This window comes from Tupaia chinensis, unplaced genomic scaffold (genome assembly GCF_000334495.1).
Source record: "Tupaia chinensis unplaced genomic scaffold, TupChi_1.0 Scaffold140464_1, whole genome shotgun sequence".
NCBI classification, from domain to species: Eukaryota; Metazoa; Chordata; class Mammalia; order Scandentia; family Tupaiidae; genus Tupaia; species Tupaia belangeri.
The window spans coordinates 148,010-167,116 of NW_006200341.1; the positions used below are offsets into that span (position 1 = coordinate 148,010).

A 19,107-nucleotide genomic window follows, 5' to 3' on the forward strand; every position below is an offset into this window, starting at 1 on the left:
GATTGCTTAAAGCTAAAAATATTTTCAATTCACAGAAATGTAGGTGACATGCACATCAGATATTACTCCTTCGTTAAGCAAATGTATACTTAGACTAAGATTATCTCTCATGACAAAACAAAAGCAATGTAAAGTTGTTCAACTGTCCTGCACACACTAGACAAGTGCTGAAAAGAGAAGGGCGGTTAAACCTAACAGTCAGAGAAAGCTTCAAGAAGGAGAAATTGCGATCCTAATCTGAATAACTGAAGTTAGATGAACAGAAGCCAAAAACACAGAAAGCACAGCACAGGGATTATAACAAAAATATGAAAGAAGGTTGTCCCCTGAAATAAATATCCCGAAACACTTCATTATCCAACCAGCTATCGATGAACTGTTAACATGCTAAATTGTATACATACTTGACTTCTCATTTGGCTTAATTTCTCCTTTAAATCCTGGATTTTATCTTCTGAATTAATGTGATCACGTGATGTAAGCTCCAGTGAAGCCTCCAGCATAGATTGTTTTTTCAGGGCATCAGTCAGTTGTTGCTGAAGCTGTATTACCACTACCTGATAAGAGAATTCTGTTACTGATTTTATACATCACCTTGTTATTCAGTTCAGTTTGTAACGTGTTACTCTAATGTATACACTGAAAACCATCTCCACATACATCCACTCTCCTTCTCTTCCTCATGTGCATCCGTCCCTGTTTATTACTGGATTCAGTTCAGGGCACAGGTCAGGGGCTAGTCAGTACTGGGTTACTCAGACAGGAGAACAACCCACTTACCCCTCCTCCTCTGATGAATTTGCAAGGCTTAATAACTCCTAAACTCTCCAGAAGAAATGAGTATGGGGGTGGGGCTGGTGATGGTATACTCTGGCTAGCATTTTGCATCTTTTTAATGAGAGGTTTCAAATTAACTTCAGGGTTTCTCACATATTCAATGATCTACTCAAGAATCCTTCCAAAAGATCCCTATCTCAGAATAAAAGTACAATTCCTCCAGCTTTCAAGGTAGTCTGTAGGTAACCCCACCTCCACCTCCTTCCCTGACCTCAGCTCCTGCATCCTTTCTGAGTATTCACTAGTTCCTGCTGTGCATGAACTCTGTAAGCCCCCCTCATTAGGTTGCAAAAGGGGATCATTAATAAATCGCAAAGAGTTAACTATCTTTGTGCTGAACAAAGTAAAATTGAGATGATAGCAACTGAGCCATGAGTAAATTAAATGAGTAAATTATTTGTAAAAATGTTTAAATTGTAAATACCAGCAGGAAGACTGAGTCGAAAGTTTTGCTAAAATCAGCTACTTTTGCCTGAAATTATGATTTAACAAGATGTAGATGTCATTAAAGAATTTTGAGGTCATCAGAGTACATAATTTGAGGCTCAGCTAAGGTGTCATGGGCTGCTAAGGTGCTAGATCCTCAGGCTGGAACCACAAGAGGCCTGGGTTCAATTCCAGGTCCAACCTAAAGACTGGGCACAGTGATGTGTACCTGCAGTCTTAGCAACTCAGGGAAACTGAGGCAGCTCAAGCCTGGCCTGGGAAACACAGTGAGACCCCGTCTGAAAAAAGAACCGGGCACATTGATGTGTTCCTATAGTCTCAGCTGAGAGGCCGAGGCAGGAAGATGGTGACAGCAAAATCTGTCTAAAAAAAAAAAGAATACATAATCTGAGATCAAAATATTTCTGTTGAAATTGATGCAAAATTATGCCATTTGATAGAAAGTGGATGGACATGAAAAATTTATTGCTGAGTGAAGCAAGTCAGGCTATGAAACAGAGACATTGTATGTCTCCAGTTAATGTGTACCAACTGTCTATGGTAGAGACTGAAAGGCTGGAGGACCTAAAAGTACTGAAAAATTTTATGGATACTGGACGAAGTGGGAGGAGAGTAGGAGAGGGCAAGAGTGCAGGAGGGGAAACTTAAGAAAACGTGGAGAAGTAAGACATTTGTGGGACACAGATATGGTTTGCTACCTGTGGGTGATGCTGTGTGGTATATATCATGTTGGGGAAAATCTCTTTACAAACTAAATGATGTGTAATGATCGAAGGTATAAATAATAATAAAAAATATTAATAGTGGAAAAAATTATACCATCTAAATATATATTTATATTTTAAAAAGGTACAGAAAAAAAAAGTATTATGAGATATAGCAACTACCACTTGATTCATTTTGTAAATCTGTAGTGAACTGTATAAGTAACCACTCAATTGAAGCTTAATCTCAAAATTCTCATTTTTGGGGGGTCACTAAGTGGTGTGGAGTTAAATTCTCTGGATCCTACATTGCCAACTACACAGTTTGAGTCCCAGTCTCAAAGTCTTGATAAACATGCTGGGAACATGTACATGTATGCACCAAATCCCCAGAGGACAATGGAGGAAAAGGGACCATGGCATGGTCATCCCCCTTTGGACATAATTTCTCAGTATCCTCCTCTTTTTCCTCCTCCAGTGAGTACCATGTGCCTCATAGCAAACTAAACAAAAAGAAACATAATGAAACAAAAACTCTTCATTTTCCATGAGAATGTGTCCATTTATCTGCTTCATCATGGCCATAAAAGGTTGCAACATAAAGTTATTAAAATTATTTCAGCAGTATATGCCTATATTATTATTATCAGCCTATTAACATCTATAATCTTATAACTTAACTTATTATTAGCTGGAAGCAAGGTAAGTTTCTAAGCTAATATAGCAAATACATTACTACCTATTTTTAAAAAATAATTATTCAATTATATTTATCATTATAATTGATTTTTAAATTTGCTACAGAGGTGGGGGACCAGCAGATGGCATAATGGCTGTGTCACTGCACTTCTATGCAGTCAACCTGATTTGAGTACTGGATCCAGCAGGTTAAAACTCATGCCAGCTGAGTGTGCATGCAAGCCGAAAGGGCAGTGGAGGAGATGGGATTGCAGCATGGTCATCCCACCAGGGGGTGATTTCTTGCTTTCTGTCTGTCTCTCTGGTGAGCACATGTACCCTATAGCAAAAATCTCTCTAAACATTTTTTTTCCCCTACAGGGAGCTCGCACATGCGAGAGAGACAGAGAGAGAAAATGAGAAAGCAAGCTGCTAGGTCCAGGACTCAAACCACAACTGGCCATGTGGGAGTCCAGTGCCTTAACCACCATGCCACCTGCTGACTCTAACATATACGTATATACATATGCACATATACACACACACACACACACACACACACACACACATACACACACACACACATTCAACTAGAGTCAACATTTAGCCATAATCAAAAATTCGTTTAAATTTTGATACTTTCCTCTGTCCCTGCTCTCTCATTCTCATACTGACGCAGTCTGCCTTTTAAATGATTACACTCAGCGACTAGCTCCTTATTTCTTTCTGATGTCTCATTCTCACATTGACGCAGTCTTTCCTTCAAATGATTAAACTTGGAGACTAACTCATCTCTTTCTGCTCTCTCATTCTCATACTGACGCAGTCTGTCTTTTAAATGATTACACTCGGCCACTAACTCCTTATTTCTTTCTGATGTCTCATTATCATATTGACGCAGTCTTTCCTTCAAATGATTACACTCGGCGACTAACTCCTTATTTCTTTCTGATGTCTCATTTTCATATTGACGCAGTCTTTCCTTCAAACGATTTCTCTCGGCGACTAACTCACGTCTTCCGGCTCTCTCATTCTCACATTGACGCAGTCTTTCCTTCAAATGATTACACTCGGCCACTAACTCCTTATTTCTTTCTGATGTCTCATTATCATATTGACTCAGTCTTTCTTTTAAATGATTAAACTCGGAGACTAACTCATGTCTTCCCCCTGCTCTCTCATTCTCATACTGACGCAGTCTGTCTTTTAAATGATTACACTCGGCGACTAACTCCTTATTTCTTTCTGTCTCATTCTCAAATTGACGCAGTCTTTCTTTTAAATGATTACACTCAGCGACTAACTCATCTACTCCTGCTCTCTCATTTTCGTATTGATGCAGTCTTTCTTTTAAATGATTACACGCAGTGACTAACTCGTATCTTCCTGCTCTCTCATTTTCGTATTGACGCAGTCTTTCCTTTAAATGATTACGTTCAGTGACCAACCCCCTTTTTCTTTCTTCTTTCTCATTTTCATATTGATGCAGTCTTTCTTTAAAATGGTTATACTCAGTGACTAACTCCTTATTTCTTTCTGCTTCCTCATTTTCATACTGATTCAGTCTCTCTTTCAAATGACCAGATTCATGGAGTAACTCCTTATTTATCTTTTCCACCATAAGGTTTTGTTTTTCACTCTGAACTTGAAGGTTTTTTACAATATCACAAAGCTGATCCTGCATATCAACTGTCTTTGCTTTAGCATCAGCTTCATTTTGAGCATTTTCCAGTTGCTGTCGAAGCGACATATTTTCACTTTGTAGTCGACATGATTTTTCCTCTAGAGACTTCATTTTTCCCATGAGTTTATTCATTTTATTTTGATATTTCAGTTCAGTTTCCTTCACTTGACCCTGTATTTGGCTTAGGTTTCTCTCTACTTGCTCTAAAGCCAAAGTCTTTTCTCTGAGAGTTTCTTCTCTCGTGTGCTGGAGTTCAATTTTTAGACTAGTGAGTTTACTTTCAGTTTCAGAAAGTTGTTGAGAAAGACTCTCATTTTCCTCTTTCAAGTTAGACACATCTAAATACATTTTGTCCTGTAAACGAGACCACTCATCTCTTGTTCTCTGGAAATCAAGTTCTAGTTCTCTTTTTGACTTCTGATTTTCATCCCGATCGTGTATAGCAGCAGCCAGTCTAGAATGGTATGATTCCACTTCTGCTTCCAGTCTTTCCTTGTTTTGCTTTTCATTCTCCAGTTCAGAATTTAACTCTGTATTCTGAGTTGTTAGAACATTAAGCTCTCCACTATACTGGGATATTGTTTTACTTAATGTTGCCTCATTCTGTTTTATTGTCTTTTGAAGAGCACGAGTCTTTTCTTTTAGAATTTGAATGTCCTCAACATATTTCTTTTCTTTTTCTTGGTTCTGATTTTGTATTCTATCTATTTCCACTCGTAGTTCAGCAATTTCATTCTGCAACCGGTGATTTTTTCCCCACAGATATTTTACAATTTCACAACTATCAGAAACCTAAATAAAAACAAAGAAGACTTTTTGACTAGTACTCAAAAAATGCCATATCATGATTTCCTCTGAAATTAAAAAATAAATAAACTGAACATTTATACGTGTGTTACAATAGCAGATATTTAACTGGAAATAAATTTGGACACAATACTCAAACCTTATAGAAGCTCAAATTCCTCCAAATTCAAAAAATTAATTGAAGACAATGAATCTATAAACATAAAAATGAAGCCATGAGAGAATGTTTAATTATCTCCACAAAACACAAAATCACTGACGAGAGAGAGAGAGAGAGAGAGTTTTTTGCTTACCCACCAGTAAGACAGAGAGAGATAGAGAGACAGAAAGCAAGAAATAAACCCATGGGGGGATGGCCACACCCCAATCCCTTCTCCTCCAATCTGATGGGGCCAAGCAGCTAACACAGGCTGAACATAAAGGAGCTGCCTCTCATGCCTAAGCAAGGACTGGGCTGAGAAGAACTGTAAGCAAGGTCAGAGTTACGAGTTCCAGTTCTACACTCTGTTGCTGTACTGGTCTGTGCTCAATTCCTCTGCCATGAGCTTTACAGACGGTACCCCATAAGGGCAAAATAACACCCCCAGCCTTACTGTGACTTTTACAATAATCCTGAAGAAATGCGGATCCCTAACGCGGAGGCAAAAGGGAATTATCTCCTGAGACTTGCCCCACCTGCCTGGAAAATGTCAATAAAGAGTGCTGCATTCACCTCTCCTACTGGGGATTACATAGATAACATTAGAAAAGGTTGAGTTAATGGAAAGCTACTAAATTGGTGAAACAACCTCAGTAGCTGGGAGAGGCTTAGGGACTCATCTGGGAGGCACTGATACCCTAAACAAAGACCATGAGCCACCTTTGATCTCAGGACAAGAAAAGACTGCTGCTTCCCCAAGCCACAGTCATTCTATAGAATAGCACGTAGAGGGTCCCAAGTATACAATAACCTTTAGGTCAGTCATTAAGCTGCTTACAAGACCACATTCCTTCTCCATATGGGCAATAGGCTCACCCCCTTAGTTGTAATATAGATATTCCACACTTCAGTATATATTAACCATGCCTTTACTTAACAAGACAAAATTTCTATCTAGGCCTTTGTAACCGGCAATGCTGCTGTGCTGGCCCGGGACTGAAGTCATCAAGCTTTCTGCAAACCCCCTCTTCAAAAGACCCTTCCCGGTAATCAAGATCTAAGAAGAAAATGCACCAGACAGATGGACTCCCTCATCCTGAGAACTGTAATTGATTATACCTAATCAAACAAGACAGACATCATGTTTTATGATTATTGTTCCTGTGCTTTGAACACCTCATTTCTTAGAGTAAATCTTTTACCTCTCCCTCACCTCTCCTACTCCTGTAAGACATCCCTCAATAAATACATATGTTTGATAGCCACTGGGGCTGCAGTCTTGAGCTGGCTCTGACTGTAGTTGGCTGAGAACATGCTAAAGAGCATTGAGGTCTCAGTCTGATTCCTGCTCACCTGTGTTGCCTTCCCACCCTGGCTGCAGCAGGGCTTCCAGCACCAATCTCCTCTCAGGATCTTGGGCACGCATGCACTCACACCCAGCGTGAGTTTAAGCCACCAGATCCAGGACTTGAACCACAGTCGACTACATGGGAGTCCAGTGACAAAGTCATTATGCCAACTAATGGTTCCAAGCTTCTAATATTTTTATAGTTAGTTATATTAATTATATTTACTGATAAATAATAAATTTAGGCATTGCACTGAGCACTTCTACAAACATCAATAAACTCAGTTATCACAATTTTAAAAAGGACACGTTAAAAATATAAACACACCGTAGTATTTCCCCTAAGCTTTTTAAAAAATTTAAGAATCATTTATTATTTAATTTTATTAATTATTATTACTATTCAATTTAACCAGAGAGACAAAGCAAGTCACTAGATCCAGGACACAAAATGCAGTCGGCCATGTGGGCATCCAGTGCCCCAACTGCTACACCACCTGCTGATCCCTCTCCAGGCTTTTGAATCTACTTCCAGTGCACTTCTAGCAAGCCAGTTACTTCTACAGTGTAAACATATACTCTGAATACAAAAAAGGCTTACATTTCAAAACAGTAAAAGCCAGATCTTGGAAAATCAAGAGAGGGCCAGCCAGGTGGCATGGTGGTTGAGGTGGCTGGATCATACATGGCCAACTGTCCAGTTCAAATTCCAAACTGGCAGGATGAAAAACACATCAGGTATATGTGCATGCATGGCAAAATCTCAAGAGGAAAATGGAAGAGAAGGGACTAAGATGTGACCATTCCCCCAGAGGGAGATTTATCACTCTTTCTCAGAAAATCATGAGATCATTTGCTGTTGCAATAACTTTTGTTTCTCTTTCATAATGTTTGAAGCAGTAATAAATGTGAAATATGGTTTAGTACACTGTCCTATTTTTCTTGCAACAAAATACTTGGCAATTTATTATCAACAAGTATATATTATGATATGTCATATGTCATTCTGTTAAAAAATCTCTTTGTACTGAAATAGAATGCTACTTGGAGCAAACTGTTCTTTTTTTTTTTTTTTGAGACTTTTTTTGCTATAGGGTGCACGTGTTAAATAGACAGAGATAGAGAGACAGAATGTGAGAACTCACTCCCCCATGAGGGATGACGATGCCGCAATCCATTCTCAAGCTGCTGGGTCCAGGAGTTGAACCGTGGTTAGCCATTGGGAGTCCAGCACCTTAACCTCTATGTCACCTTCTGGCCCACAAACTGATATTCTTAAAAGTGAAAAGAAAAGGGCCCAACAGGTGGCATAGTGGTTAAGGTACTGAACTCCCACTTGGCTAGTTCAAGTCCTGGACCCAGTGGGTTGAAACTTATGCCAAGAGCATGTGTGTGCATGTCCCAAGTCCTGAGAGGATAATGAAGGAGAATGAATTGTGATGTAGCCATTCCACCTGGGAGGTGATTTCTTGATTTCTGTCTCTCTGTCTCGCTCTGTCTCTCAAGCAAGCACACACACCCTATAGCAAAATTCTCTCAAATCAAAAAAGTGAGAATGACATCCAAAATTGATGTCTGAACCGTCTGTTCTCCTTCCGAATCAGCAGAAATAAACTATCCTGTCCATTAACATATCAAGGTTGTGAGTGCCAGCCCTGTGGCCTAGTGGTTAAAGGGAGACAGATTCCAGACAGTTGACTGTAGTTGGAATCCTGGCCTAGCAGTTTGGAAAATGTACTGGGCATGTACGTGTGCACCCGCAATCCTGATGGAAGAAGTGGAGAAGGGATTGTGCTATGACCACTCCTCACTGGAAAGTGCTTCTTCCCTCCTCCCCATTTCTTTTATGTGCATACATACCCTTTGACAATAATAATAATAATAATAATAATAATAATAATAATAATAAAGGGACCATCAGATGGCATAATAGTTATGTTACTAGAATCCCAAGTAGTCGACCCCAGTTCAAGTCCCGAACCCAGTGACTTAAAACTCATGCCAGGTGCAAGTGTGTGCATGCCCAAGATCCCAAGAGGAGAATGGAGAAGAGATTGCAGCATGACCATCCCCTTGGAGGGTGATTTTCTGCTTTCTGTCTCTCTGTCTTTCTCGGGTGAGCACGTGCACCCTTATAGCAAAAATCTCCCTTAAAAAATAAAAATTTTAAAGCAGGTAAAATTACTGCCAAAATCAAGACTATCTACTGTTAGTAGCAAGGGTTTTCAGATTATGAGAAGATCATCAATTACTATGGTAACTATTAAAAGCCTATGCTTTGATGAGGTTATTGTGAATGTCACTACTGGACTGTCACAGACAACTGGAGTTGAATTAGAAACATGGCTAAACATCGCCACCACCATCTGCCAAAAAGATTATGTGCATACATGGCTTGGATTGGAGGGCATAAAAAGCAGTGAAAATACTTATGGACATTGTAGATAGTGTGGAAGGAGGGTGGAAGAGGAGAAGAGTGTAGGGAATCGAGGAAGAAAAAATAGAGAGTAAGACATTTGTGGGACACAGAAGTGATTTATTACCTGTTGATGATGACATGTATAGTATTCTCAACTAGACTGGTCTGAGGTATATTTCTTATTGGGTAAATTTCTCTGTACAAGCTAAATGATATGTAGCAACTGAATGTATAAATAATAATACATCTCTCTTTTAAAAATCTATGCTTTCCATGATACATACAGTTGATTTTGAGATATATACACATACGAATACATAAACATGCATATTTGAAGACTCATAAAAAATTACCTGTGAATTGATTTTCTTTTCAGTCATTTCCAGCTCCTTTTGTTTGCAAAGATGACTGGCCAGAACCTTCTCTTTTATTATTCTCATATTCTGTTCTAAAGAGAGTTGTCTCTTGGTGTTTTCTTGCTCTTCTTCAACCTAAAAGTACATTTCCATTAAGTATTTGGTCCCATACTATTGGGGAAAAAAGTCTAAAAGCTTAATTAAGTATAGAAGCCCTTTTAAAAAGCCATTAAGAGGCCAGTAGACGGTGTGATGGTTAAGGTGGTGGACTTCCACCTGGCCAGCTGCAGTTCAAGTCCCAGGACCTGGAAGCTTGCTTTCTCACTTTCTCTCTCTCTCTGTTGAGTATGTGTACTTTGTAGCAAATTAAAATAATGATAATAATTAATAAAGTTAATTCTTCTTTTTAAAAGAATTATTTATTTAATTTTACTTTTTAATCATTTATTTTAATTTGATCAGAGAGCGACAGAGAGAGAGAGAGAGAAAGTGAGTTAGCAAGCCACCAGGTCTAGGACTTGAACCATGGTCAGCCATGTGGGAGTGTCCAGCGCTTTAACCACCACGCCACCTGCTGGTCTAAGTTTCTTATCATTTCAAAGATATTTAGCTTGTGCTTTAACATAAAAATGCCTGAAGTGGGACAGCAGGTGGTTTGGTTAAGGTGCTGAATCTTACATGGCCAACCAAGTGGTTCAAGTCCTGGAGTGGTGGCCTGTAAAACACGATAGGTGTGTGTGCTTACATGTTCAAAATCCCAAGAGGGGAATAAAGACATGACCGTGGTGTGGCTATTCTCCATGGGGGCTGATTTCATACTTTTCCTCTCTCTTGTCTCTCTCTATGTCTCTTCTATGCCATAGAATGGAAAAAATCTAAGAAAAGAACAGCCTCGGATAGCATTTATGTTAGTGACTAACTCAACCCACTTCCCATTCTTTCATTGAGAAATCATAGAGTGTTGATTCGATGCCAAGATTTTGAATAAATACCTTTAGCTAGATATGTCATACTTCATTTTTAGGATGGAAGAAAATTTGGGGTTTGTTTTAAACTCCAAAAATAAATATGAAATAAAAGTGATATGTTATTAGTAATATTGATGAAATAAAGTTAGAAATATAAATTTTTACCAAAGATTGATTTACCGGATTCAAATTATTTCTTGCACTCTTCAATTCTACATCCAGGGTTCTAAGATTGAGTTCAAGTGGTTGTTTCATTTCAACTCCTCTGCCGTATTGGTCTTCTTTTCCTTTTAATTGTTTCCTAATTTTTTAGACAACATATGAGTACTTCTTCTCTTCTCTCCTGTATTGGCTTATAAAGTTTCTATGTCCTCTAATATTTTTTTCTTTCTAGCTTTCATGTTTTTAATTTTTTACTTCCATCTATTCCAAAGGAAACACTTGTTTGAAAGAGCGCAATGAAATGACATTCTACTTAATTGGACAGTTTCTGTTAACTGTAACTGTTAAATATTATCAAAAAAGGAATTTCAAAATGATTAAGTAATGTTACTTAATCAAAAGTCTTCATTACTCCTCAACTGGGATGGGTAATATAGAGTTAACTACTTTTTTAAAAAAGTTCTCATTTAGAAGCAAGTTTATAAATTCACTAGAAATAAGAATCTATCATTGAGTATCACAGGTTATCTTAAAGTGATCTAGCATGTAAGACAGCAACTCTCACACAACAGATATCTGCAGATTGCTCACTTACACCTAGGACCAGGACTCTAATCATCTGTCAGCCCACCCTTTTTTGGTGGTAAAAGTTTGAATTTATCTTCTTGATTATTATGTATTTTATAAACAATTTTTAAAGTCCTTTCAAACAAGACAGGAGCTAGTAATTAAAATACAGAGTAATATTGGGCTGTCAGAAAAGTCATGAGGTAGTTTTCTATGTTTTTTTTTTCTGTGCAAAACTGCATCATGAGTTCTCCAACAATACAACATATGCTTTCTTTTTCTTTTTTCTTTTTTTATTTTTGAGAGGTTTTTGCTATAGGGCATGTGCACTTGCCAGAGAGACAGAGAGAGACAGAGAGACAGAGAGAAGAAAGTGAGAAATCATCCCACGGGGGAATAGCCACGCTGAAATGCCTTCTTCATTCTCCTCTCTGAATCTTGGGCATGCACACACACGCACCCAGCGTGAGTTTAAGCCACCGGGTCTGGAACTCGAACCGCGGTCGACTACATGGGAGTTCAGCGACATAGCCATTACGCTAACTGCTGGTCCCAACATATGTTTTCAACACAGAATTTTGAATTATTTTTATACCTGTATGTGAGAAAGAGGTTGAATAAACTAATCAGTAATCACATCCTACTTTATTTTTCATTCTATTCATGTTCAGAATAAAACCGTACAATTTGTTTCTAACATTGTGAATTCATAAAAATGGCCATTTTGGTAGAATCATAAGTAATATAAACTTTGTTTTCTAAAATAATTTTATTTATTTTAGAAAGGAACGCACAAAAGAGAGAGAGAAAGAGACATTATACTTTCAACAGGGTGCCAACACCACAATCCACCTCTCGACCTAGCTAGTCCCAGATCATGAGCATATGTGAACCAGTGTGCTGAAGGAGGTGAGTGGATGTGAACCCGAAACCCTTCCCACATGAAGCAGCCTCTCAGAGCACCATGTTGCACCACTGCACCACCCCCTGGCCCCAGTATAAATGTTCCTGATACACAGCAATTCAGGATCAAATCCAGGATCTGGCAGCTTGAAAAACATACCAGTCATCAAAGACTTTTTTTTTAAAGTTCCTACTTTTACCAAATAATCTAAGTTGAAGAATTTACTCAAAGCGAACAATGAGAAATGTAGAAAAAGGTTCCTATAAAAGATGATCCTAGCAGCATGAATTGTAAAACAAATATTGGGTCATCGGAAAAGTCATGACATATTTTTCTATACAAAAATGCATCATGACTTTTCCGATCCACTAAAATTTCAATATTTGATTTGTTAAATAAATCAGATTTCCATACAGTGGACTTCTGTATGGCATTAAAATTCTTTTATTTTTACTTCCTGAGATTGATTTATTTTAATTTTATGTATGTATGTATGTATGTATTTACAGTCATTCACTGTACATCAACACAGTATACAAAATGAGATTTTCTATCCAGTATACATTGTATATTAGCTCAATGAAAGATATAACAATACATGCTATCATCAACAAATAATTTTCTATTTCTTGTTTCTTATATCTTTTGCCTTTTTCCCTCTTGAAGCCCTACCTCTCACCCTCTATCAATTGTCCCCCTTCTCCCACACTCTCTCTGGTATGTACAGTTGTTTTACATGCCTTTTATTTTTTTTTACATTTTATTGATTAACTAAAGATCTTAATTTGAAGACTTTCACTAGCAAGCACAATTGATACATACATACATATTTATGAGCACATGACTGACTGTAGGCATAAACCTCAGTGAGTAAAGTGAACATACTATAAAGTAGCACCTTACAGGGGCTACAGAGCTTACTGCAGTCATTAAATAGGTATTAATAGGTAGTTTTTTGGAGAAGATTTTGTCATAGGGTGCGTGCGTTCACTAGAGAGAGACAGAGAGACAGAAAGTGAGAAGTCATCCTCTGGGTAAATGGCCACACCACAATCCCTTCTCTTCCATCTCCTCTTGGGATCTTGGGTATGCACGCACACAGACCCAGAGTTAGGTTTTTTTTGTTTGGTTGGTTGGTTGCTTTTTTTTTTTTTTTTTTTTTTTTTATATTTTGCCAGAAAGACAGAGACAGAGAGACAGAAAGCAAGAAATCGCTCCTGAGGGGGGGGATGGCCACACTGCAATCCCTTCTCCTCCATTCTCCTCTCGAGATCTTGGGCACACACGCACATGCGCCCATAGTGAGTTTAAGCCATTGGGTCTGGGACTCAAACCATGGTCGGCTACATGGGAGACCAGCGACATAGCCGTTATGCTAACTGCTGGTCCCAATAGGTATTTTTTAAATTCATTTTTTTATTTCAAAAAGAAGTTGTAGTTTTAATAGGTCAAAATAAAAAAATGTTAACAGAAATTTGCTTAAAACTTTTTTTTTTTGTATTTGACATGAAGATATTTATTTTGTGAAACAATGCAAGGGATTATAAATCCCCACATACTATTTGATTAAGTTTAACCGGGTACAGTCGTGCAACCTCTACACAGTAGTGCATCTAGTCCTTTGCCTTTAGTTATTGCACAAAAATAATAAAGACTAGTGAACAAGACATGCAGACTCGGACAGGCAAACAGGCCTCCACAATGAGAAATTAGAACAGTACATCGACTGGAATGGTCAAATAGCTTATGTCAAATGTTTTAATGGTGCAAGTAAAATGATCAAGGTTCAAATAATATTGTTCAATATATTAATTTCTTTTAAAGTCATGTTCAGACAAGGTACTATTTAAAAAAAAATAAAAACACTATTAGTTTTGTCCACAGATGTAAGTTATCAAAAGTTACCCAAGGTAATTTTGATATTGAATACAATTTTCAACAATAAAAATTTGTAAGTTTTACTTCTTGAAGCAAATTATACAATAAGAGAAAGGGCCCCTAAAGTTATAAACTAAATATTCTGACACAAATGCACAAAATTAAGTTGGCAACATTAAAGAAGGGTCACATGTTATTTTCAAGACATGATGTAGTGTTTGATGTGGAGCAAACTTTTGGTCTTGGCTTGCAACAATTAGTAGTTCTCCATTTTGACCGCCAGAAGAGGAAACTGCCCAAGAAATTCCAAATCAATTATTATTATTTTTTTTTTTTTTAGAGATTTTTGTTATAGGGCGCGTGCGCTCACCAGACAGAGACACAGAGACAGAAAGTGAAAAATCACCCCCCAGGGGGGATGGTCATGCCACAATCCCTTCTCCATTCTCTTCTCGGAATCTTGGGCACACACGCACATGCGCCCGGTGTGAGTTTTAAGCCACCAGGTCCGGGATGCGAACCACGGTCGACTACGTGGGAGTCCAGCAACATAGCCATTACACTAACTGCTGGTTCCCTCCAATCCATTCTCTATTAACAAAGCGTTTAGATTCCTGTATAAAACTTCCTGGAACACACAGGAAGTGCCAGGTGAAAAGACTGGCTCTGGCCCTCCGGCCCTGCCCTGTGTATGTGTGAGAGGAGCAGTCTAGTCCTGTGGGTTTAACAAGCTTGGAACACTCAGGATTAGTTAGAAACCAGGTGATTGTATGTCATTGGGGAAAGGCTTGCGATGGTTTGATCTTGTGGCTTAGCCTAGTGTTCTCACTAGTTCTCGTAAGTCCCACTGTCCCCACGTCAGCTGACTGTGAGTGTGTGTGTGTGTGTGTGTGTATGTGGATAATTGCTTCCAAAATGCACAACATGTAAAAAGGAAAGCACTTCTCTAGGCCTGTCTTTACCACCAATGAAATGGCTCACAAAATCTCACTCCCTGCCCACCACGCACACACTACCACATGGGCATGGACTGTGAGTGTGGAGAGACACAATTATGCAAAGTACAGAAATGAAAACATGTTCCATTGTGCACCAGATGCTTGAGGAAAAGCTTTGGAGAGTTGAAGAGGCAAGAGGCAGCCTTCCAGTTGTGCAGTTTTGCTCTTGATGTGCTCACAAAAAATGATGGACTTAAAAAGCCACGACGTGAGTCAACTGTAACTTCAGATCCATCATGATAATTCTCCTAGGCTCCTTTGTCAAGTCAAAACCTTGCAACAGACAATCCAAACACCTTCGCTAGATGCAGGGGACACCTCACAGTGGAAGGCAGAGGGCAGAAGCAGTCCTTGAGGAAACAGTAGCTGTGGCACAGGTAAGAGCCAGTGCAATAGCACACATGACAGCCAAGAACCTTGAGCTAGACCTCAGAGTACTGGGAGTGTGTCAGATCTTTACAGCTGATCAGTGGCCTCCCCAGGTGAGTCTTCCAGGAGGCAGGAAGTGGAGTGAGGGTCCATGGCTGAGTGCATTAGAGGGATATAAACATCGTCCATGTTTGGCATCACAAAAACTTTCTGGAACTCTTGCTCCAGTTTCTTCTCTATCCAGTTTGTCACATAAACTAAAGTCACTTCTCTCTCTCCAAGTTTTGGTTGAGCTTTTAGCTCCACATATGGTGGCTTCTGGAAACCATACTAGATTTGGTCAGTCGAGGGTGGTGAAATGTTGATGGCCAAGGTTCTTCGACATTCTTGAACTTCAACAGTTAGCAGCAGGGATGTATTGGAGACTTCTTGAATCTTCTTTTTCATTACCTCTGTCTCTGTTGCTTTCTGGAAATATTTTGACTTGGTAATTTTATCAACGAACCTCATGATCTTACTTGTTTGATGACAGCCAACGCCCCCCTCATCCCCCAGGAGAAGATGTTTCTCTCCCCCAGCAGGCTCTGGAACATCATCTTCTTCAGGGGAGCCAGCACTGAAGGATTCCTCATTGCTGTTGGCCAGACAGTACACCCTGGGCCTGCAACTTTCTTTGCCAATTTCTCCAACCTTCAAGGCTTCAACAAGAAAAGCTTTACCTAGTTTGGTCAAATTCATTTTGGTCTTGAGAGTTATCAGAAAGGAACCATTGTAGGACATTTCCAAATCTATCCAGAGTCCTTGGTGATCAACAGAAGGCTTGAAACTTAAAGCCAGGAAAAAGGTTAGGATTCAGTTCAATTAGTAGGTAGATGAACCTATTAACAACTCAAGAGAAGACAAAAATCTTTAAATATGGAAATTAAAGCATAAAAGAAAATCAGTAATGTTTTAGTCTAAATTCAATAAATTCTTTCAGGGACCTGCAGTTGGTGTAATGGCTATGTGGCTGGACTCCCACGTATTCGACCACGGTTGGAGCCCCAGACCCGGTGGCTTAAATTTATGCCGGTTGCATGTACATGCGTGCCCAAGATCCTGAGAGGAGAATGGAGGAGAAGGGATTGCAGCATGGCCATCCCCACTGGGGGGTGATTTCTCGCTTTCTGTCTCTGTCTCTCTCTGTCTTTCTGGCAAGCGCACACGCCCTATAGCAAAAATCTCTCTGAAAAAGAAAAAAATCTATTTCACTAGTTCAGAGTCATTTGCTTAATCTCTCTTATATTGAATTTGCAGTGTTACTGTGATCTGATCTTTCCATTTAAACTCTGAAAGTTAACATTCAACTCTGGACTTATCCCTACCATTAGGCTGGCCATTCTCTTGGTTGTTTCTTGTACTCTTATTTCTGTGTGTCTGACTTTAGTTTTCCTGGTATAGCACTCCCTTCAGCACTTCTTGGAGAGCTGGCCTGGTGTTGGTAAATTCTTTCAGGTTTTATCTGAGAATCTTTGTGTCTGTTTTTCTCATGTGAAAGATAATCTTGCTGGGTATAGTATTCTTGGCTGAAATTGGTTTTCACTTAACGCTTTGAATATAGTTTCTCATTCTGTGCTTGCTTGCATTGTTTTTGAGAAGAGGTCTGACCTTAGACTTATGGGATATTCTTTGAAAGTAACTTGACATTTCTCTCTTGCCAATTTTAGTATCTTTTTTCCATCTGTGGTTTTGACCAACCTGGCTATAATGTGCCTTGGAAAAGACCTTCTTGGGTTGATTCTGTGTGGGATTCTTTATTTTCTTGGGTCTGGATACCTGAGTGCCTCTCTAGGTTTGGAAAGTTTTCTTCCAGGATTTCATGGAATACATTATCAGTGCCCTTATTAGTTTCTTCACTATCTGGGATATCGATGATATGGATCTTCAGGTATTTAATGGTGTCTAATATTACTCGTATGTTGTTCTCATTTTTAGGGGTTATTTTATCAGTCTTTATGGTGAAATTTTATAGGTCAGAGATCCTAACTTCTACATCTGAAATTTGGTCTTCTTTATGATCTAATCTGCTTTTGATACTTTCATTGGAATTTTTGATTTCCTGTTTTATAGCCTTCATCTCTAAGAATTTCGTTTGATTCTTTTTTATGATGTGTATCTCCTCTTTCAGATGGTTCAAGAACTTCCTCACCTCCTGGAACTCGGTGTCTCTTTTCTTCTTTACCTTCTGGAGTTCATTGTCTCTATTCTCTTGCATCTCTTTTAGCTTTGTCACTATGAATATTTTAAATTCTTTATCTGACATTTCCATGAGTTTCCTTGTATTTTTTTTGTGGAGGAAGATGATTTTTCCATTTAAACTCTGGAAGCTAACATTCAACTCTGGACTCGTCTCTACTATTAGCATTCAACTTTCCATTAAAGGAGAGATATTTTATTGGTTTCTCATAGTTCTTGTACCTATGTGGTGTTTTCTCAGCATCTGATGGATTATACTTTTTTTTTTCACCTGTTATTTGGAGTTAAATCTGATCATTCAGAGGAATGCAAGAGAAGATGACCTGCAATTTGTAAATAGTACTGTTTTTCTCCCTTTGCACAGCTGATTAAATGAAAATTGAGGATTAATCTAACCCTAAATGTATTTAGATATTTGGCTACTGAGCACCTAGAGCTGTCTAGAAAATCAGTGTGTGGAGGCTGAGCAGAAAAGTTAGAAAGGTAAAAAGAAAAGGAAAAGTAATAGGAAAAAAAGACAAAAATAGTAAGAAAAAAAAAGAAAAAATTTTTGATCAAAAAATAACAGGGTAGGGTGCTCTAACCTACCTCCTGACTAGACCTGGGAAGACAGAGAGTGAAGTTTGGGCAGAGGAAACTGTAGTAGAAGGGATTGCAGCATGACTTTCCCCCTGGAAGATGTTTTCTCACCCACCACACCCTCCTCTACTCTGAAGAGGACACAGACCTATAAGTGGGGGCGGGGAGGATCTATTCAGTCTGCCATAAGTGTTTGTGTTTTTATTATTACATATTTTTTTAAATGATCTCTGATGCCAGCAGATGGCATAGAAGTTACATTGCTGGACTTCCACATGGCTGATCACAGATCAAGTGCTGAACCAGAAGGCTTGAAAATCATGTTGTGCACATGTGTGTGAATGCCCAAGAACCCAGGAGTAGAATAGTGGTAATTTTTTCTATTATTATTTTTTAATTAGACTAGAGACAGACAAAAATGGACTGTGAGAAAGCAAGCCACCGGGTCTAGGAAACGAATCACAGCTGGCCATGTGGTAGTCCAGTGCCTTATCCACCACGCAACCAGCTGGTCCCAAAAGTTCAACTTTTAAGTCATCATTTATATGTTGAAGTACATCAGGATATTCATTTCTGAACTAATTTTGAATGAACGCCCTCCTACCATGAAATGATACATGAAAAAGAGTTTTAAGTACAATAGTTAACAGCTTACTGAAAATATTAATATCGATAATGTTTTAAGCATTTTAATACTAAGATAGTGTAACAAATTTAAATTTAATAAACATGTCCTTCTCTGTTAGATCATTTCCAACAGCATACAAACATAGTCTAGAAGCATCTGTTTTAAGATTAAAAAAAAAAAAAAAAGAAAAAAAAGGGAACCAGCAGTTAGCGTAATGGCTATGTCGCTGGACTCCCACGTAGTCTAGTCCAGTTCATGTCCTGGACCCGGTGGCTTAAAACTCATGCCGGCCGCGTGTGCGTGCGTGCCCAAGATCCTGAGAGGAGAATGGAGGAGAAGGGATTGCGGCATGGCCATCCCCCCTGGGGGGTGATTTCTCGCTTTCTGTCTCTATGTCTCT

At 38.8% G+C, this 19,107-nt stretch overlaps 1 protein-coding gene across 1 annotated transcript in view; it reads right to left on the minus strand.

Moving 5' to 3' along the window:
• Positions 1 to 19,107, minus strand: part of LOC102493624 (ankyrin repeat domain-containing protein 26) — a 130,857-nt gene that overhangs the window by 11,215 nt on the left and 100,535 nt on the right. Inside the window, exons 20-24 of the mRNA XM_027766057.1 lie at positions 10,568 to 10,688; positions 9,417 to 9,554; positions 4,285 to 5,142; positions 3,451 to 3,546; positions 405 to 557 (exon numbers count right to left, since the gene is read on the minus strand). Of these exons, the coding sequence (XP_027621858.1) occupies positions 405 to 557; positions 3,451 to 3,546; positions 4,285 to 5,142; positions 9,417 to 9,554; positions 10,568 to 10,688 (1,366 nt within the window). The remainder of the gene's footprint in view (positions 1 to 404; positions 558 to 3,450; positions 3,547 to 4,284; positions 5,143 to 9,416; positions 9,555 to 10,567; positions 10,689 to 19,107) is intronic.